This window comes from Pinus tabuliformis, chromosome X (assembly GCF_031772625.1).
Source record: "Pinus tabuliformis cultivar Carrire ecotype Pingquan chromosome X, CPIR1, whole genome shotgun sequence".
Lineage (NCBI taxonomy): Eukaryota > Viridiplantae > Streptophyta > Pinopsida > Pinales > Pinaceae > Pinus > Pinus tabuliformis.
In genome coordinates, this window is record NC_142308.1 from 323,902,044 (window position 1) to 323,924,836 (window position 22,793).

At 37.1% G+C, this 22,793-nt stretch overlaps 1 protein-coding gene across 2 annotated transcripts in view; it reads left to right on the forward strand.

Annotated features, from left to right (window-relative positions):
* Nucleotides 1-22,793, forward strand: part of LOC149139776 (uncharacterized) — a 219,281-nt gene that overhangs the window by 118,305 nt on the left and 78,183 nt on the right. For both annotated transcript variants that reach the window (XM_089446915.1, XM_089446916.1), the window contains one exon: nucleotides 19,608-19,641. In XM_089446915.1, coding sequence (XP_089303041.1) covers nucleotides 19,608-19,641 — 34 coding nt within the window. The remainder of the gene's footprint in view (nucleotides 1-19,607; nucleotides 19,642-22,793) is intronic.

Sequence of the window (22,793 nt, forward strand, 5' to 3'; positions counted from 1 at the left end):
TATTTCCTGCTCATCCAGGATATCAAGGCAGATCCCAAGGAGAAATAACACTCAGAAGTGCTCGTTCGGTCCACCACACTGCCTGCCCAAGCAACATCGGTATATCCAAGTAGTCTCACATCTTCGACAGTGTATCTCAACCCATGAGTGATTGTGCCAGGAAGATATCTCAATAGATTCTTGGCACCAATCCAATGTGTTTGGTGAGGCTCAACCATATGTTGACTCAACGTGTTGACTGCAAAGCATATGTCCAGATGAGAGTTCATCAAGAACATCAATACTCCGACGAGTTGACAATACTCGGTAGCATTTCGTAAAACAGGTCCGGCAGCACTATCGCTTAACTTCTTGAAGTCAAGCTCCATTGGGGTAGTCACGGGCTTGCAGGCCACCATACCGAATCTCTCCAATATTTTCACCATGTATTTTCTCTGAGATAGAAAAATCTCCCCTGGTTTTTGCCAGACTTGCAGTCCTAGGAAATAGTTCATCAGTCCTAGGTCTTTCATCTCGAACTCAGAAGCCAACTCCCTCTTACATTTGAGAGTGAGAGGGTCTCCACCTATTAGAAAGAGGTTGTCAACGTACAACACCAGTATGAGAGGTTTGTCATCTTCAACCTTAAAGTAAAGGTTAGGGTCGACTTCACTCCTAGTGAATCCCAGCTTCATCAGGTAGCTATCGATCCTCTCATACCACTCTCAGGGCTCTTGCTTTAGCCCCTAGAGGGCTTTCTTCAATCTGCACATGTGAGATTCTTGATCATCAATCTCAGATCCTTCGGGTTGCTCCACATAGACCTCCTCTTTGATCGAACCATGCAAGAACGCGGTCTTGACATCCATTTGATGTAGATTCCATCCTTGCGAAGCAACAGGGGCTATGATCGAGTGGATGGTGGTATATCGGGCAACAGGTGCACATATCTCGTCATAGTCTATACCTTCCTTCTGAGAGAAGCCACGAGCGACAAAACGAGCCTTATACTTTTCAGCACTTCCATCAACTGCATGCTTTATCTTGTAAAGCCATTTCGAAGTGACAACTGCTTTGTCCTGGGGTCTGGGGACAACATCCCAGACATCGTTTTTCATGATGGACTCATATTCCTCAGTCATAGCATCCTTCCATACTTGATGCTTGACAACTTCTGCGAATGACGAAGGCTCATTTTTGATGATCGTGCTCATGATGGTCAAGTATCCCTGATGCCTAGTCGGCTTCATACTTTCCCTGAAGGTTCCCCTGGGTGCAACGTGACCTTCAGCACCATCAAGTGTCCCCTTAGCCATGAAGGCCTCTTCCTAGAAGAGGAAGGCTTTCGTGGAGGGGGATCAATAAGATCGATAGGTTCTTCCACATTGGGCATCGTCTCATCTTCCTTTTCCTTTGGTTCCCTCTTGTCATCTTCTTTAGATCCCCTTTGAGTAGGGAGATTGTCAACTTTGCTAAGAGCCATATCTTCGTCAAAGGTGACATCATGGCTAATCTTGATCTCCCTTTGATCAGCCACATAGATTCTATAGCCCTTAGTGTTTTCGTTATAGCCCACGAAGATTCCTTTCTTTCCAGATGCACCCAATTTATTCCTCTTCTCCTTCGGCACATGAAAATATACCGGACTTCCAAAAATTCTAAAATGAGATACATCAGGTTTCTTACCAGTGAACATCTCTTCGAGAGTCTGGGAACCCAATGCTTGATGAGGGCATCGGTTTTGCACATATACGACGACGATATTCGCAACTTCGGCCCATAGAAACTTTGGAAGTCTTTGATCATGAAGCATAGCATGGACAACTTAAATAATCGTACGATTCTTCCTTTTCGCCACACCATTTTTCTCAGGAGTATATGGTGTTGTATTCTCCCTCTTAATGCCAGCTTCTTTGCAAAAGTCATGGAACTCATTGGATTCATACTCAGTCCCATTATCAGTCCTTAAGATCTTGATTTTCTTTTCGGTTTGATTCTCGATCAAGGCTTTGAAGTGACGAAACCAAGTGAACACTTAATCCTTCTTTTTCAAGAAGTATATCCAAGTCTTGCGAGAATAGGCATCTGTAAAAGTGAGGTAATATAGATATCCTCCCATGGAGTTCACAGGCATCATACCAGATATGTTTGAGTGAACCAACTGCGATATATCGGAGGTCTTGCTTAGGCTTGAGGGGAATGGCACCCTTTTGAGCTTTCCTTCGGTACATCCCGGACATACACCTTTTTGCTCTACTTGGAACTTGGGCATCCTTATCACCATTTGTCTTGCATTGGGTAGAGCTTTATAATGAAGGTGAGCAAACCTCCGATGCCATAGTTCGGACTAAAGTGATGTGTCACAAGACATGACACCCAACGGACTTCCTCCGACATGATATAATGAATCGACTCGAAACCCAAGAGTGAAAGCTTGTTTAAGATTCTTTTTCCATACACGTACCTTTCCATCGATGAAGGTTACCTTGTAGCCTTTATCTTTCATTGCCGAAACGGCCAACAAGTTCTTTTTGAGATCAGGTACATATAGGACTTCTTGCAAATGGATTGTATTACCCTGATTCAATTGAATAGTGACATTCCCTACGCCTTTCATGGGATATTTTGCGTTGTTCGCAAGAACAATTTCCAGGTTGGTTTCCTTCTTTATCAGATTAGAGAGAGCTTCTTTGAAACCAGTCAAGTGCCTTGAGGCACCACTATCAGTAAGCCAATTTCCCAGCGTGTCTGGGGGAGTAGTAGTAGAGAGGGCCGCTGGTAGACAATATTCATCTTGCTTATTGTTAACAACATTAGATTCATACCTGGAGTTTCTTGCCTTCTTGAAGGGTTGTCCTCTTCCCTGATTTCCGACATTTCTTTTACCTCTGCCATTGGACCTGCCATTCCTTTGATTGCCTTGAGAGTGATTTAGGTCATCGTCATGGTGTGAGTCCTTTTTATCAGGGCACTCCCTCGCATAATGGCCCATTTTATTGCAATTGTAACATCGTCCTTTTCTTCCACCCTTCGTTCCAACCTTTTCTTTGGATTTAGCCCCATAATTGTTTCTTCTTTTAGCATGAGAAGAAAAGGTAGAGGGATGGCCTTTAAGTGCAGGCATTTCTTGTTCTTCCATCTTTGTCTCTTTTTGAATACATCCAGCCATCAATTCCTCAAATCCTGGGATGACATTATTGTTGAGAAGAGTAGTCCTGAATATATACCATTCAGGTGGCAGTCCTCCAAGAGTTGTGATAGTCATTTCCCTATCAGGAACTACTTCCCCAATAGATAGGAGATCATTCTTGATCTCGGTGATCCTTAAGAAATTTGCTTGCATACTCTCATCTTTGCCCTTCTTAATTTCCTTCAACTTATTTCTAAGGAATAGAACTTGGTTTGCATCATTAACTTTAAATAAACTCACCAGTCTATCGTAGATTTCCTTGGAGGTTGTCAGCTCGGAAACATAGGCCACCAGGCGCTTGTCGATAGAGTCCCGGATGATCTTCCTTGGTTTGACTTCTCCCTTGGACCACTTGCTTTTGGCAACAATGGATGCATTTGATGGAGGAGCAACAACATTGCCTCTAACATGGTCCAACACTTCCTGATCTTCTAAAGTCAGATCGAGAGACATCTTCCATCTGTGATAGTCAGACTTCTGACGGAGCTTGTCTTCAGCGGTGAAGAGTGTTGGGGACCCCATGAAGTTTTTAGGAAAGCCTTGCCAACCTTCTCTTCAGTGATTGCCCTTGCTTTTGCTCTTGCTTGGGCTTGGTCTTCACCTCAGCTCCAATACCATGTTAAATTATGGTATGTTCTATGCTTAGAGCAATTTACTTCTTTTCTTCTTATTAGCCACAGATTAGCGATCACATATACATTAAGTAAAGTGTAGATAGAACATTAAACGATCAACAGAAAACAAGCCAAGACAAGAGACACAAGATGTGGTGGCTAGCCAAGCACAAACCCCAATGCTTGGAAACCCTTTGATCAAATCTTCTTTTATCTTCAATAGTTCAACAGAGAGAAATAGTACAAAATCAGAATTCTGTAATTTTATATCAGCAGCAGCAAACCCTAGATCAGCAGAGTCAAACTTGGTCAAACGAGTTGAAATTGGCCTCTAATATGCTTGGTCAATTTTTGGTCAACTAGCCCTTGAACAGCTTGAAGAAACAACCCCAAAAACACAGTGACACTGCTATTGACTGAAGTCAACCTACTGCCCTAAAACTAGGGCAGTCAACGTTGGTCAAACCTGTGGATGAATTGCCTCGTTTTTTTGATGAGTCAACACTTGGTCAGTGCAGGTTAAAGAGACCTTCAACAGCTTCCGCATCCTCCTTTCAGCGTCCTCCTTGCCCTAATGCGTCCTCCTTCCCATGTGTGAGCTGCTGCTTGTATAACCCAAAGCTAAGGAGAGAGAGAGAGAAGAATGCGTGAGATGAGATGATGAGAAAATGAATCAACCTCTCTTGTATTTATATGATTCACTAGGCATGTGTGCCACACATTTAACTGCTGGCTGACCTTGACAATTTGTCAAGTAAATACAAATAAATTCATATCTCCATAAATACTTGTCGGAATCGGATGATCTTTAGATCAAATCCTACACCTTTCGACAAGAGGAATCTAGGAAAAATATCAGCTGCCATAAATGAGGTGACCCACATGGAGTTTGGCCTAATTTCCAATTTTAACAAACTTGTTGTGAGTGAGTGACAAATGAGGTCAAGTTGTTGTCTTTATGTATCGATTCTGATGCCTAGTTTAGGTTGACTTGTCCAGTTTGAGGCCGACTTAGTGGAGGAAGCCAAATTGAGCTATTTTATAATAAAATTATTAAAATTTGACAGCTCAGGGATGAATTTCTCCTAAAAGAAGTCATATCTTTCAGTTTTGTTTGAACTAGTTATAATAAAATTTCTTTTCTAACAATTCTAATATGACTTTCCAAAAATAGTAAGTCACATCTCAATTTGGAAATGACTTTCCAAAAATAGAAATTCATGTCTAAATGATCAAGGATGATCTCAACATATGGAATCCACTTTAATATCAAATCAATCATGATTATACAAGTCAGGAATTAATATTTTTATCTTTACTAGTATTATTATTATGATACTATTTTTTTATAAAATAGTGTAAAGTCATTCACCTTTAATGGATTAATAAAAATGAATTCTCTAATGAAATAAGTAAAATAAATTGAGAATCTCTTCCTTGGCAAATTGAACCTTTCTCTTGGAATAAAATAGTAACTCCACACTTAAGAGAGTGTAACTCTCCCTCACTAATTCAATGTATGACGAAAGTATAACTCCTCATTAATTGCACTTGTAACTCCCTCATCCAATTCGATTTGTAACTCTCACCAAATACTCTCTGTCTCCTTAATTCGAATTGTAACTCTTCAAGACAAGTGTACCTTTCTCTCTATTCTTGGGATGAGATGCACTTCTCCTCAAGTAACTCCTCCCTCATGGAATTCAATTTTCCTATTATTGGCTCTAGGAATGAATTCGTTTTGTAACTCTCATTTCTCATCTATTTAAGCAAGAGCAAGTGAGAGTTGAGAGTAACATGTTCATTGTGAAGAAGGAGAGCTAGAGTTGAGTGTGTGCAAGAGAAGTGTGAGAGCAAGTGAAAAGTAAGAGCAAGGGAAGAGCTGGAGCAAGTGTGTAGGACAAGATCTAAGCAAGAGAAGGAGGAAATTTTCCAGAAAAGAGCAAGAGCACTTTAGCTGCATGTTGATCAAACATTGGTGACTTTATTCATTCTCATTCTCTCTCTCTCTCTATACTCTGCTGAACAATTGAAGATATCTAATAGAAGAAGAATCATTTGGGTTTCCTGTTGTCGGTTTTTCCCTGGTCATTGGACCTAACTCTCAATGTCTCATATTTGTGCTTGGCTGTCTTCATATGATTCTTACGTTTATGTTCTATCTACAATTGCTGTTTTGAAAAGTTGTGAAGAAGAAATCTGCATTCCAAGTAATTGTAACAACACAGTACATTCAGTTTTCTACAAAGTACATTCAATTTTATGCAAAGTACATTCAGTTTTATGCAAAGAACATTCAACTTTCTGCAAAGTACATTCAGTGCCATTCAATTTTCTGTAAGTACATTCAATTTTCAGTAAGTACATTAAGTTTTCTGGATAAAACTTTCAAGCTTCTGCAAAGAATTTTTAAATTTCTGCATAGAACTTTCAGATTTTAACAAAAATAAATTTCTTCTTTGACAAATAAATCCAAAGAAGGGTTCTTTACAATATGACATGGATAAGGACACCTGACATAAAACCTAGAAGCCTTCAATGGAGGATTTGACCTAAAAACGATTGAAGCAAGCATGAAACCCATGCTTTAATAAGTGAATTTATTTTTCTTATTTTCATAAATATAATACATCACGACTTAAATACAATTATGAAGACTGACAATAGTTACATTCTTCAACACTCCCTCTTAACTAGGGAGGTATTCATATTTATCTATATATAAAGGTACATGGAAGATCTCCAAAATGAACTACGAAGAGTTCTAGCACATTCAGTGCCTCGAACTAGATACCTGACCAGGGTTATCTATTTGGGTGGGACTAAGATGGACTAAAGCTTTCAGCTAGTGTTGGTACCATCAGGCTTACTAACTAACCATCAACCCAAGGATCTAGGCGTGTATCCATGGTCAGAGCTTCAAGACCAACGCCAACCTCCCTCTTTGGGATCTAGACATCAAACACACATAGGCCGACTAGATGTCTTCCCAAGCATGTGCAATTAGATGCTTCATCTCTCCCTAATAAACTAGATATATCCATTTGTCCAAGCATGCTTCCAAAGTGTTCATCCTTCTTATGGAGAGATTTATCTGTACAAACACAAACCCCAATCAACAATAAATTATCAAATATACATATACAAGTAAACACAAACCTTCGAGGTCCTTAATCATCTTGATGCCACTTATATCAAGTTATTCATATGCAACTAGTTAAAAGATTTTCGTCTTTCAATTCTTTGGCAACATCAAGACATCCTCAATACATTGTAGTATTTTCATTTATTGTTTGATTTCTTCTTCAAGGTATCCATCATGACCATTATAATACGCCCCCCCCCTCAACTGGGGAGATTAACTATTTTTTTCTATAATATTGAAGAGCCTTTCATGGCTCCATTCCTTCTTACAGTATCAAGGTCATCTTGATCATCATCATCCTTATAACTTTCTTCATCATGCTCATACAAACATCTTTACTTTGTTGAAGATTCTGTACCTGCAAAACTTTAATAGCAAGTACAACCAAATACATATATAGAAGCATAGCAAGTACAACCAAATAAATATATAGAAGCATCAAAGCATAAAAACAATCAAATACTTTAGACATCAAATACCTAAATCTAGTTAGGTTCATAATAAGAGACACATGCCTTTCGCCATGGTTATTGTCATAAAACCTAGACCACATCATTAAAACTTAAAGCAACTCAATCAAGTTATCAATCTCATTATATCTATGGCCTCAATATTACTTTCAGAGATATTTGACAGACTCTACTAAACCCTATATTTCATCTTTGAGACATGAATCCTTATATATCAACGATCCAATCAAATAGTAGTTCTACTATACCTGTTAGACTCTATTAGGATTTGTTACAAACCCTAGATTTTATCAACAAAACTAAATCATATTGGAAACAATATCATTATATTCTAGAATATCAATCTTCTACTAAAGTTTTGTTATGAATCCTAGAATCCAAAAACTATGAGCATCAATAATTGGGTTAGCGAACTCACATATACATATCTAGGATTTCATAATCATGCACTAGCATATCACAACAATATGTACTAGGTAAACATAAACATCAATATATCAAAATTAGGTATACAACAATTTTATTTAGACTAGGGTTTCGATCATACTAATATACACCTAGGGTTTCATTCCTAGAATCTTGCTTACGAGTGTGCTGTTCACAAACTCTAATTCACCAAACCCTAAAGATATAGGGTTTCAATACATGGCATAGACATTAATAGAAAAACCTAAAGGGCTAGGGTTTTTACCATACCAAAACATCAAAAGAACAAGAATTCTAGATTTCATCAATAATCCTAAGTAGACTAAGGTTTCATAATCAATATTGATACACCCTTGGGTTAGGGTTCTAGAGTGAACCTGTTTAGGGTTCCTCCACAGTAATGATAATATAAAGAGGGTAGATTCAATCTAATGATTAATCACCCTAAAAGAATCTCTATGATTCAAAAACCTGGACATAACGATGTCAGTAATGTAAAGCAAATTTAAAAGAAGGATGACCGTACCTTTTGCATGAAGAGAACTTTATAATAAAGCTTATAGTTTAAGACATACCTTGAGTTGTTCTTTAACAATCCTTGTATGACATCAATTCTTGAAGGGATTCCTTTGCAAAATAACTTCTTTCATGCTTCAAGTTTATCTTCTAAAGTCTCCTCCATAACTTTTGTGTATTCTGTAGGCTTTCCTAACCAAGGAAAATATAAATAAAAGGTTATTTGCATACAATAGAGACATGTCTTGATAATATAGGGAAACAAAACATAAAAGATAAGACAAGGAGTAAGATACTTATCTTTGGTAAAATGGTGAGGGCTCCCTCTTAATCCAATCTTGAGGGATACCTACAACTTTATAAAAAATGAAAAATGTGTTAACAATATATTTTAGACCTATAATTTCTAGAAATAAAAACATAAAGGAAAATAAATTGCTGAGAGCGTTATGTGAGAGAGAGAGGACTTAGTAGTATAAGTCCTTGACTTATGATTCTTCGGTCTTGTTTTTCTTAGGTGGATCTTCATCAACAACATTCAGATCATCCCTCTCTCTTCTTATTTCTTGGATTTTCTAGACAATGGATTTTGTAATGACCCATCTTGTGACAGTTGTAACATTCAATCTTGGATTGGTCCACTTTCTTCTTTGGTCTTTTGAACTTCTTGAAGGTTACCTTCTTGTGATGAGGAGAATAGGCATTTGAGGCGTTTTCTTCTTCCTCCTCCTTGTTGTTTACTAATGATATTCAGGCTTCTTCTTGACTACACGCATTCCACATTTGTTCAAATGTAGGAGTATCCTTCCAACTGTTAAGTCCTGATGCAAAGACATTCCAATATTTTGGTAGTCCTAGAAGGGCAGTAATTATGAGCTCCTTTTCTGGGACAACTTCATCTATTGCTTGGAGTTTATCTTTGATTCTAGATATCCTTATAAAATATGATGAAACGGTATCATCATTTGCTATCTTAACAGTTCTTAGCTCATTCTTGAGGCTTGCTACTTGACCAATGTTTTTGATTGTGAATAACTTGGAGAGAGCCTCATACATTTCTTGAGCGGAATTTATGTTGGATATGTATGGAATTAGGTTATCCTTAACTCCATCCACTATTAGGTTCATAGCCACAGTTTCAATTTTTCAAAACTTTGCTTTCTTTGCCTCAGTTGATTCATTAGTAGGCTTCTTGATTTTTCCTTAAACGAGATCAAAACTTTGTTCATTTCGAGAATAAGAGCTATCCTCTTTTTCCAGGCCCTGTAGTTGGAGGCTCCTTCTAATTTGTTTTCTCCCTTCATTGAGTTTGTCATAGTTCCTGTAGATAGTAGGCTTGTCTCTTTATATGACTCTTTTCCTTAATGACCTTTCTTTGATTTATTTTTCCTTAATAGATCTTCGACCTACCTTTTTCCTTCTTCTTCACCTTAGCTCTCAACCATGTTAGAAAATTAAAAAGTCTGAAAGATTTTCTCTTGTTGATAATTACGTGTGATTATTATTATAATCTTTCTTGTGTTCTTCTTTTATCTTAGTTTATCAAGCAATTACCCAATCCAAAACATGAAGATCAAGAATACCAGATGTAGGCGCACAACTAGGGAAAAATCCTATATAGGGGAAAAACCAGTGAAGAACTCTTCGTTCAGTAATTCAAATGAGATGGACCAAGACCCTATACCAACAAACCTTCCTCCTCCACCAAGTGAACCTTCTAATATGTTTTAGCTCACTTCAATAGCCTCTTCTTGTCCAACAGCGTCAAACCAAAATCAACCCAAAAATTTCGGCCCCAACTTCACCAACAACTTCAGAATTTTTGTCTTCCCATCAACTGCAAAATTTTGGCCTTCCTAGCAACTACAAAATTTTGGCTCTTAATGCAGCTTCACAACTTCACATGTGTGGGAAAAAGAGAGAATTTCGACTTCTTATGCTTGTGGGAGACCTCCTTCTCCTTCACTATTCTTCGACTTCTTCTTCCTTGAAATTCACATTTTTTATGGCCCCAGAAGTTGCAAATCGAACTTCTTTTGAGTGAGTGACAAATGAGGTCGAGTTGCTGCCTTTATATAGTGATTTTGCTTCCCAGTTTAGGCTGACTTGTCCAGTTTGAGGCCAACTTGGTGGAGGAGGCCTAATTGACCTATTTTATAATAAAATAAATTTCTTCTTTAACAAATAAATGCCAAGAAGTGTTCTTCACAATATGACATGAACAATGACACTTGACATAAACCCTAGAAGCCTTCAATGCAGGCCTTGACTTAAAAACAATTGACCCAAGCATGAAACCCATGCTTTAATAAGTCAATTCATTTGATAATAAAGTTTTATTTTCCTTCTTTTGATAAATATAATACATCATGACTCAAATACATTGATAAAGAATGACACTAGTTACATTCTTCAACAACAACTATGTTTGGCAACACCAGTAATTACAAATAAACTCACAGCATTTCAGATACTCATTGGATCATAGCCATACAACTTATGTTCAGTCAAGGATATTGTTACTAGTTCCTTCCACAACAACGATCGACCCTTCAAGAATACATCATTGAAATGTTGAGGTCTCGAATAATGCTTTGTAACAATGGCGTTAGTCTTTCTTACTTGCCAAAACAAAGATCAACTTAGCTGCACCCTTATCACATGAATTATCGACCTGCATTGTCAGGTTGATTTGGTCATTGCACCATTTGATATGGTAGAGGTGTGCAAATTTTTAAATAGAAATCTAATTGTAGCGAATGATATTATTTCTTCTACTTATTAATTCAGAAATAAGTTATTCACAATGTTTCTACGACAAATATTGAAATAAATTCTACTATAGCCTTCACAATTAAAATAATGCCGAAAGTAAATACTAGCAAAAGTATAATCACAATGACACAGTGGCTATTGGACAATTGCCTTGGAAAACCCAATGCGGGAAAACCAATGCAACAGATGAGGGTTTCTTTATTAATCTTCAGCAAAAATCTCATGTACAAGATACAACCATCAAAGTAGAAGAGAAATCTCCGTGAGAAATTTACTGAGAATTCTCTCACACTTGTCGGCGAGATTCCGATCCAGGAGAGGACCTGCTGCCCCTCTGTGTGGGGACTGTGCTATCCCTCTACGTCATAGCGTTTGCGCTGTCCCTCTGCGTCGCATCCTTTGCGCTGTCCCTTCTCTCCTCTTTGTCTTCTGTTCCCGCACTCCCGATTGATGCTGCTACTCTCTCTCTCCTCCTCAGCTGCAGCTCTCCCTTTGAATCGATTTCCTCTTGTTGAAATTTGACCAGTGAGAAAATCGATCTTACTAGAGTAAATGAGTATTTGCCTGGTGTGTGTTCCAAATGCCCATCAAAGTCTTTCTTATAATCCTCCAGTTGAGAACCAACGGCCCAAATTAGATTCTAATCAAAGGTGCAAAATCATTTGGACTCGATCTTCGTCTTCTTCTAGAAGTTTCACCCATAGTTAGATTAATGCCTTTTTTTTTTTTTTATTTCCTAAGTTTAGATTTAGGGACCCATTAAAAATAATTAATTGTTTTAATAAAACTGTCTCTTGGTGGAATTTTCCAAAATGATTTTTGGGTATTGTGGAATGCATGTGTCTAAGCCTTCCTACAAATTTTGAGACTTAGAGCACATCCGATGCTACCATAAATCAACAAGAAGTAGATACACTTATCGAATCGCCGCCTTGTGTACTTGATCGCTTTTTGTTCGAGCCAAGAGAACAAACATTCCGAACTTAAGATTCAATTATAAATTTATAGACCATCGATCCAAACTAATCCTTAGTGCTTCAAGGAATAAACAAATTCTTTAGGCTTTGAACACACTATGTGTGTAACCATATTCATTGTATGCCATAGGGGTTTGGATAACAGGTGGTCAAAATGTGATCAATAGCCCAACAAAAATCCATAACTAGAAAACAAGAAATTTAAACCTAGATACTTCTTTACTTTCAGCTTGTTGCTCAAGATTCTCATGACTACTGAAGGTCGCAAAGTTTTCATGAGTGAATGTGTGTTGATTTGATGTCCTTGTGGTGAAGACAAGCCACTATATATAGAGATAAAAGAGGTCTTCATAATGGACCCAACTTGACCAAGAAGGAGGGAAGTCTTCCCTCCAAAATTTGAAAATGAAATTCAAATTTTGAAATTTTCGGGAGCCACAATTAATTCGCTTATATAAGTCGACTTGATTTTGAATAATACTTTTTCCTTTGAGAATTATTCCTTTTGCAAACAAATTTGACTGGTATAAGCCCCTCATAGATTAATTTAGTTTTCTTAAAAACAAATCAATATGCTACTTGCTAAAACTTCTTTGGGGTTTTTAACCACAAGGTGGAGCTTCAATATTTAATCAAGCATATCTCGTCAATGGTGAGGAGTTTCAAAGTGTGCCATATATCGTTGGGATCAACATGACAAGGAAAAACGAATGACGATGGTGTCATGATCAATATCATTGTCATATGCATCCATTTTCCTCAACAAGTGTAGGGAATCTAGGCCTTCCCAGGGCTTCTTGTAATTTGGAGTTTCCAATCAATGCAAACTAGACAAATATTAAGAGCGTTCAAGGACCAACATTGGCATCAATGACAACACCATTCAACAACACTTAATTCTTAATAGATTATAGATATACTGATTGATTGCACAACTAGGTTCATTAACACAATAAATTCAATGGAAGAAAAATATACGAATCTCAATCACAAAATAAATAAGCAACAAATTCTGCGCAATCAAATCAGTTCATCATTAAATTCTTTAGAACCTACTTGGGCTCTCGTTCTAAGATATGGCCCAACTGAGGAAATACATGTACAACATTGAATTTGATCTAGCTAATTAAGCCCTCCTTGGTTGATCTGGAACTCCTTGCTGCCCCCTTCCTCAAACCCATCTGTTGAAGAGTGTAACTAGGTTCAGTCTTCATAAAATGTATTTGTCAAAAGAATTTTTATTATTGTTATGATGACTTATTAAAGCACGGGTTTCATGCTTGGGTCATCATTATATTAGTCAAAGTCCCCATTGTGGACTCCTAGGATAATATTGAGTCAATAAAGTCATTGTACAATTAAAGAGATCTTCCTTGGGCTTTGGAATCATGTAAAAAGGTTTATTATTGAGTAAATATGATTTATGTAACCTTCACATCAAGTCGGCCCAAAGGAGATCAAGTCGGCCTAAGGGACACCAATTCGACCTACCTGGAGCCTATAAATAGAAGGAGTTCGAATTCATTTGGAGCATCTCATCTCAAGCAAGTTTGATATCTCTAGTGAAGCTGGAAAAAGTGCGAAGTGGGTCAAGGAAGTCAAAAGAAGTGCTAGTTGGTTCAAGATCAAAAAGAAAAGAAAAATTGAATGTTTGGTGATACTCTCTCTCTCTTTTGTGCCCTAGTTTGGGAGATGTAAGTCTTTCATGTGTTGTTATTGCCTGATGCCGTAAGTTGTTGCATAGTCGAAGTTGCGGGAGAGGAAATGCTGTTGCAAAGGGGTTGGAGATCTGGAAGGGTTGACTTGGTGCGGAGGGTAGGTTTGGTCTATGTCTAGGTTGAAGGGTCTCAAAGAAAACTATTGAAGGAAGATAATTTTTGACTGGTTTTTCCCCTCAGGAGGGGTTGTGCCCTGGCATAGTGCCTACATCTTGTGTCTTGTGCTTTTGTGATCATCATACACAGATAATTTGGTAATTGCTCGATGAAAGATAAGATGACGAAAAAGTAAAAGAAGCCAACAGAACTCACAAGTAATTATCAAGAAAGAGGAATCAAACACTAATATACTTGCTTTGATTTCTCACCACCATCACACTTAGAATATCATGCTCGCCATTGAGATGCCTCTCTCAATCTTGTGTTGCTATATGGTGTGTCTTTTCCTTCTCCTTAGCCTTGCTTTTATAACTTTTATAAGGAGATGAGATGACACATCCTACAACAACATAGGATTAACATAAACATCCCAGTGAGGAATGTGATACTCTAAGTGTGTCAGGTTCGAGGAAGGGGAAATAAGGAGATGAAGATTGACCGAGGAGGGCTTGATAAGCTAGATGCAATGTTGTACGAAGCGGGGGCGTTTTTTGGAAGGGGGACGCGGAAGTGTCATTTCCCAAAAATCTAGGAAGCAAAGCATCTCAGAAGCGTTTACTATATATATATATATTTATGTTTTTTTGTATATATATTCAAAAAAACCATCCAAAATACCAAATTAGTTGTAAAAGACATGAAAACATGCATATTTTTACATAAATCAAGATAGATATGGCATCCATGATTCCAACGTGCAACAACAATTAATTATTTGAGCATCAACCATATAGATTCTAGCAATTACAAATCGACATTAAATTTTTAAGCATATCATAAATCATAAAACATTTAGAAGATAAAATCATCAAATATTCAAGTAACTTTTCTAGCAAGTGAGCAACTGTTAACATGGGTCATGTACAAAATTCAAATAATAATATTTACAAAATATGCCACTTGGCCACCACCAAGACTCAATTACACACTGAACTAGGAAGAGTAAGACAAGAAAGTTCAGGTTCACAAGAAGATTATAAGTCTAATGTATGACAAAAGTCGTAAACTATGAATATATCTACTAATCTGTCCTCCTTCCACCACGAACAATACGTGAGTCTCCACGTGATGGAAATGAAGAAGATGGTGGCAGTGGAATTGATGAAGATGAAGCCCTTGCTGTTGGTGTTGAAGCATAGAAGCTGGGAACCAAGGGATAGAATGGGGGTGGCATCTCAACTCGATCATCATCATCCTGGATAAGGGCATCGTCCAATTGCTCTAATTGCAAAACTCCATCCTTCAAATTGGGCTCCTCTCGATTTTTGTCCCAAACCTTAAGGTCTTTATTACTCTTTGGATCATCCTAGTAATGGGGCAGCAATTGGAAGTTATAGTGAACATAAACCAAGATCTTTGCTTGGTCTAAATTCACCCTGTTCCTTTTAACACTGTGGATGAAAGAATAAGAGCTCCAAGGCCTCTCTATAGAAGAAGTGTTTACTGCCTGTGAGAACACCCGCAATGCCAAAGTTTGTAGAAATGGAGCAACACCTTGTTAAAATTGGAAACTAGGGCCAAATTCCACATGGGTCATCTTATTTATGACAACTGATATTTTTCTTGGATTCCTCTCTCCGAGAGGTGTAGGATTGATCTTGAGATCATCCAATTCCAACATGTACAAATGAAGTTATGAATTTATTTTGATTATGGACAAATTGTCAAGGTCGGCCAGCAAACTCATGTAGGCTCAGAAACCCAACAGTCACTTCTATTCATCCTCAACGTTGCATATAAATAGAAGGTGACTTAGCCTCATTTGAACACACTCACACTTCACACATCTCTCTCTCTCTCCTCATTGATTGGGTACGCGTTTCTGGGCAGCGTCTCTCTCGACACGTGCGAAGGAAAGAAGGGAAATTTTCTGTTTTTGGGTGTCGACCGCATTGACCAAATTTCATGGATAGTTTGACCAAGTGTTGACTAACATTGTTGACCTATTTGACTACATTTTTGAGTGAGGCATTTCTGTTTGGGCAGACCACATTTATGGGCACAGAAATCAAGGCAATCCATTGACTTTGACCAACGTTGACGACAACTAGGATTGACCACATGTTGACTATTTGACCAGATTTTGATTGGGGTGATTTCAGACTATTTTGAGGGTTGATTCATCTTACTGTTTGGAGGTCGAAGTTGACTGAAGTTGATCGAATTGTTGAGGGTCAAATCTGCCCTGTTGACCAACGTTGACTTTTCTGGTTAGGGCTCTTTTGTTGCGGTTATAAATTATCATATTTGTAAATTGTACTATCTCTCTCTCTGCTGAACTATTGAAGACTATAAGAAGAGTTTATCAAGGGTTTTCACACATTGGGGTTTGTCCCTGGCTGGTGCCACATCTTGTGTCCTCATCTTCGCTTGTCTTCTACTGTTTATGTTTATGTTCTGTCTGCATTTTACTATCATGTTGATGTGATTGCTAAACTAGATATTGATATTGGGCTAATAAAGAAATTGAAGTAAAATTTCTCTAAAGCATAGAACATACCATTGTTGCCTAAAATTAACACACTTTCATGCACGTTCCATCACTCAAGAGGAGAAATTCTCTCGATCTTTAATTGCATGCATGCTCCCAAATGGACTAGTGCTAAGCGTATATTTGCTCAAATGTTTTCGTAGCGTGATAGACTCCTCATCAGAGTCTAATTTGTCCAATGCTTTCATATAACCAGATAGAACCTTTGGATATAGGTGTGGTTTACTCTTGCCCCCTCCCAAGGTGATGGTGTTGAAATCCATGATGGATGATTGTATTTAGGTGTCAAAACATATGCTAAGGTATGCAATGGAATGTTTAGCATAGCCTATCATTTTTCCACCTTTGCACGAATATAATTGTACAAGGTGATATCTCTAGGCTTGACAATGTCTTTAGTCTGCCCCAACATGCTATCCATTTGCTCATACACCTCCCCAATTATTGGCCGATTTGAATTTGCAAACATGATCATGTAATAAATTGGTTTGGTGAATTGCAAAACATATTTAATCTTTGACCAAAAGTAATTGTTAAGAATAGTGCCCTTGGCTACATTAGCATCATCTCTATTAGTGTTAATGTCATCCCATGATTCAAAGGTCGCCATATTAGTTAAAGATTGTCTTATCTTCACTAGTCGCCTAAAGGTGAGGTAATAACTTGCAAATTTTGGTTTTGCGAGTTTAAGCAATTCTAACTTGGAGTAAGTGCCATAAAAGTAGTTTACCCTTGTATGCGTTGTGATAAATTGGAGTTGCTTCCCTCTCTTGTAAAGCTCATTAATCCATCCACATTCTTTATGCTTCACAATATCATGCATCAAAAGGTTCAATGTGTGCACCAAGCACCCAAACCAAAAGATGTGTGGATGAGTACGCTCAATATTTTTCCTTGCCGCCTTACAATTCGTTGCATTATCAATGATCACTTGAACCACATTATTAGGGCCAACATCGTTGATTTATTTCTATACGAGATCTGCAATGTTTTTGGAAGTTGCACTGATGGAGGAGGAGTCATGACATGCAATAAAAATTGCACCACTAGCAGAAACACCAAGAACATTTATCAAATGTAAGTTTCTAACATTTGTCCACCCATCTGATAAAATGGGTGCCACACAATCCACTCACTCATTTGTAAAACATGTCAAAGCTCTTTGAACCTTTTGCTTTTTCTCTTTTAAATAACACTGTTTTAGCCTAAGTCACAGGACACGTCCCTCGCGGTCTCGTGTCCCGTACCTCACGTGTCTGACATCAAACGTGCCTTAAAACGTGTCGAAAACGTTTTCTTTCGTGTCCTCCAATAGAGACACGTGTTTCGGACGTGGAAAAAATGTGTTATGTGTGATGTAACACTAGAAATGATATTACACATCTTATATATTAGTTCTTTTATCATATTTATGTGTCAATGTATTTATTTTATGTTGTAGATGCTTTAGATATTAAAAAAAATGAAAAAATATGAATATTTTTGTACTTTACGATTTTTTCTGATCTTTTCCCTTCGTCGATAATATCCCGATAACGATTAATGCAACATTGTGGATACCTCTCAAGGACAAGTGTTTATATAAAGGGTGTAGAGCTCAAGCTATAATTGGCTTTTGTTTGCTTTGCATCCATTTCCTTTTTTCTGGTCTTTTGACATTTTTGCTCATGTTTTTTCTTTTCTTATAGTGGCATCAGCCTGTGGTATTTTCAACCCCTTCTACGTAGAGGACAAGACCAATAGCACGAGTGAATGATAACAACCAATCAAAAGATGGGATAACAGACATAGGGGTATGATGATAAGTGTGAAGTATGAATGACATGGAGCACTACCATCATCAGAGTGTCCTATTAGTGCCCCTTCTAGACTGTGAATGAAAGACCCTAAGGAAGGTCACACTGGACTAGGGACACATGATAGCCAGCAAGGTGAAGCGAGGGAACAAGTACACAACCAATAATGGTCTATAATACAATTTCAACCTGTGACCCATACTAGAATGCCTTAAACATTTAATGAATGCGCTTGAATGCAAAAATGGTTTAAGTACCTCACAAAAGATGACCCATCTTCATTGGATGAGTAGGCTAAATTGATGGATGCACTGACCAGAAAATGGTTGAGACACATCTGTGGCTGGCTATCTGTGGATCATGGTAGGGCTGTTGGCTGGCAAGCAGCAATGTAGGAGGAAAAAAATTCTTTTATGTTTATGCATGTATATGTATGGGTGACGGTCCAAATATATAACACCTCTCTCTGCAAACATGTATTCTCTAGAATAATTTCTTTATCCCTAACAGTAATAGAAACACTAAATTTTAAGAAAATTAAGCTTTTCTTTATAGTTTTTGTGTGTATTCCTTACTGATGTAAGGTGGTATTCCCAAGTACGTGTTCTTCCATTCAAGTGAAGAAAGCATAAGGTTCTAAATCTATCTCCTGGTGTTATGTTTGAATTAAATTGAATTCCTCATTTTGTTCATTTTGTTCTCAATATCAATTTCGTTTCAACAATATTTCCTAGGTGTTTTATTAATGAGATATATGCGTCGAGGACATTCTGGTTGGATGTACCATATATAATGATTTGACTTTCAGTGCTCTTGGTTGTTTTGTGGTGACTTGAGGACACTAGTAAAATTTCACTTTCAATTATCATAGGTTTTGTCCTATGTATGCAACTTATATTTAGTTTATGTTAGGACCTTTTATAGCTTTTATATGATTGGATTGTCACAAACCTCACTTTTTTATTTGAACCATTCATCTCTGTATAGCATATTATGCCATACTCTTCAGCTATAGTAGGGATATTCTCCTAAGAATCCATTAATGTTGCATCAGTTGATTTTATTTAGGCAAGGTATATATGTTGATTGTAGAACACATGCATGAAATGCATTTGGTTTGCACAATCTGGTTTCTATGAGTATTGAGATTGTAAGAGTATTCATATTCTCTTCTTAACCTTTTGATATGGTTTAAAGTTCCAACTTTCTGCTACATCTTTGCAAATAATATATTCTAGGCTTGTCATTTAGTTAAAATCTTGCATACTTTTCTTCTTTCAGCTTGTGCTGGAGAAGGGATATTTAGATATATGTCATTGGCCTAACTTTTGATTATTTGGTTGTGATACAGAAATTCGACTTCCTTGGGGATGCAAAAGTCACAGGCAAGTAAATTTCCATTTTGTCATTGCGCATTTGTTGTTACTTGAAGTGCTTGCTTTCAACATCTGTTAATCTTGTGCTATCTTTAAGAGATTTCAGTGTCAGAGTGCTATTGCTTTTGGGTCCTGTTTTTTTGCACATCATCTCTGTTTAGAGATTTATTATATTGTTTATTTTCTCAAAGTTGTTTATTTTCTTTCATTTTAAGACATACAAAGCATGAACAGAGTGCAGAGAAATAATGAGTTTGTATGAATGTCCTTATATGATGAAAATGATGATTTGGATGGGTGTCATAAACATTCTATTTGCAACTAGTGGAGTGTTGTCAGTGTCCTATAAATAATATTACAAACAGGGTGTTTCGAAAAGGCAACTTTGCTAGAAGATAAAGGTTTAATAACTATATTATTGGAAACTCTACCGTTAGGAGCTGCAAACATATTTCAAATTTTCCTGGTATGAAATGCCTTCGGAACACAACTAAAATGTTTTGGTGGTGTTTTAGAATTTTGAAATGCTGTGTCAGCTGTTTCAGTCAATGTATTGGCTGCTTCAATCAGCATGTCTGTCATTAAAAAATACTTTGAAGAAAAAAGAATGATCTTTTTACAAATAAGGTCATAAACGATAATTTTTTTTTGGCTTTATTTCTAATTTTGATATCTATGAATGGTAGTTTGAAAATTTTGTTGTCTGGTTTTCTTCACATAATCTATAACCTTGCAGGAAAATCCGAGGGATTCTTCCCCGTGTGGATGGCATCCTTGGTAAATTTGTTGGCATAGACTAGTGTGCCTAACCTAGGGTGATGACTGATCAAACCCTAGTGTAATCAAAATGATTGTGTGTCTAACTCGATATTGTTGTGAAGTTGGGTTATATACTAACACATGATATGAAATATATTTGCATCATGATAAAATCTAAGCATGAACATACATTATGTTCTTTTACCTAGCTTGGTCTAGGTGAGATTTATTAATGTTATTGGACATATGATATGCTTATGTATGGTTATGAATTCCTAGAAATGTGTTGACCTAGTCATTGATGGTCATGAGTTTTAGGATTTAAGGGAAGTCCTTGTCTGAGATTCTAGGATGATGATATCTGAAAATCTAGGGTGTTATAGCTAAACCCTAGTGAAGTTAAAATTGTCTAGTATGTGTGATATAACAATCTGAAATCTATTAGATGATTGTTGAAAATGAAATTCTAGGGTTTTACAATAGTAACATTGTCTAGTGTGAAATGTAACAATCCGAGATCTATGCATGTAATGATTGTTGAGATTGTGGAAATGGAATTCTAAGGTCTTGAAATTAAACCTTAGTCAAAGTAAAATAGTTGGAATATGATGATTTGAGGTTTGTATAAGATTGTTGAATTTGAAAAATTGGAATTCTAGGGTTTTGGAGTTGAACCTTAGCCGAAGTAGAAATCTCTGATGAGTGTTGACTATATGATATTTTGAGATTTGTGAAGAGACTGTTGAAGTTGGAATTTTTGGTTGAGTTTGAGGATTGCTCGGAAATCTAGGGTTTTCAAACTAACCCTAGTGATAGTTGGTCATGATAGTGACTGATTGATGGTTGATTGAAAATCTAGGGGTTTGGAACTAACCCTAGTGGAAGCTAGTCAGGTTAATGACTAAGCTGTGATTGACTTTGATTGATTCTTTTGTATGAAATCTAAGATTTGTATGAATCCCTAGTGAGGAGTCTAACATATATGTTTTGAAAGTTTGTTAGGTATTTTGAATATCTATATTTGTGTGAGTTATTTCTAGGGTTTGCTATATGTTGTAGTAAGGTATGTCATGCCTTTGGAAGACATAGTGAAACCCTAGATGGAATGAATGTTGTTATGAAGTAGTCTAGGGTGTATAACAATGTCTCTAGCAAGATGATGAAGAGTATATGTTTCTTGTTTGTAATTGAGTTTGGGTATCTGATATGAATAAAGATCAAATGCTTTCGTGATTTTGATATAGCTAACATCATGCTTCTGTAGAATTGGTTGTACTTGCTATTGAAGTTGTTCAAGTACACAATCTTCAACTTGGTGAAGATGCTCATTAATTGGATAAGCATGATGGGGATGATGATAACTCTGATGAAATGGTTGGAAGCCACGAAAGATTCTCCGATGTCGAAAAGAAGCTGATCTCCTAGAGGAAGCATGAATAGAAGAGATCTCCTTAACATTAAGAGGGAGTCTGGATAAAGAGGTGCTTCGTGGGTTAGAGGGAGGGCATAGCTTGGTATTAATTTCGGAGGATACGTTGTTGCATGATAAGTAGGAAGGAAATCATATGATTGAGGAATATTTTGTGAAAGATTCAGTTGATAGTCCTACTATGGAAAAGTTGAGAAGCAACATCTGTTGTCTATAAGACCTCGGAGGTTTGTATTTGATTATGTACATGTGAAAGTATATTATTGATTGGGGTTGTGTTTGTATAGGTGAATCTCTCTAAGGGTTTGATAGCATGCTGGTTACCAATCAGTTTGATTAGGATAGATTGGTCATTCTTGATCTGCTGGATCAAGGGGTGTTGAGGCGTTGTGAGTGAAGCATTGCCTGGGGAGACATGTGGATGATACTTTGTATTGATGTCTGAGTCCCAGAAGTGGGAAGGTGGTGTTGATTATTGATCTTTGTTTAGGATACACACCTGGATTTTTAGGGTGGTGGTTAGTAAGTAAGCATGATGGTACCTAGATGGGTTGAAAGCTTGAGTCCATCTTAGTTCCACCTGGATAGATTGCCCTGGTCAGGAATCTAGTCCATGGTATTGAGGTGCCTAAAGTTCTTCATGGTTCATATAGTTTGAGATCTTCCATTGTATATGTACATTATGAATACCTCCCTAGTGAAGAGGGAGTGTTGGAAAAAGTAAGTATGTTGGGTCCTCAATAATGTACTTGAGTCATCATGTAATGTACTTGTCAAAAGAATAAAGAAAATAATTTTTATTATTCTTATTGTGACTTATTAAAGCATGGGTTTCATGCTTGGGTTACCATGTTTTAGGTCAAAGTCCCCATTAAGGAATTCTAGGATTTATTATGAGTCTATAGAATTATTGTACATTTAAAGAGACCCTTCTTGGGCTTTTGAATCATGCAAAAAGGTTAAGTATTGAGTC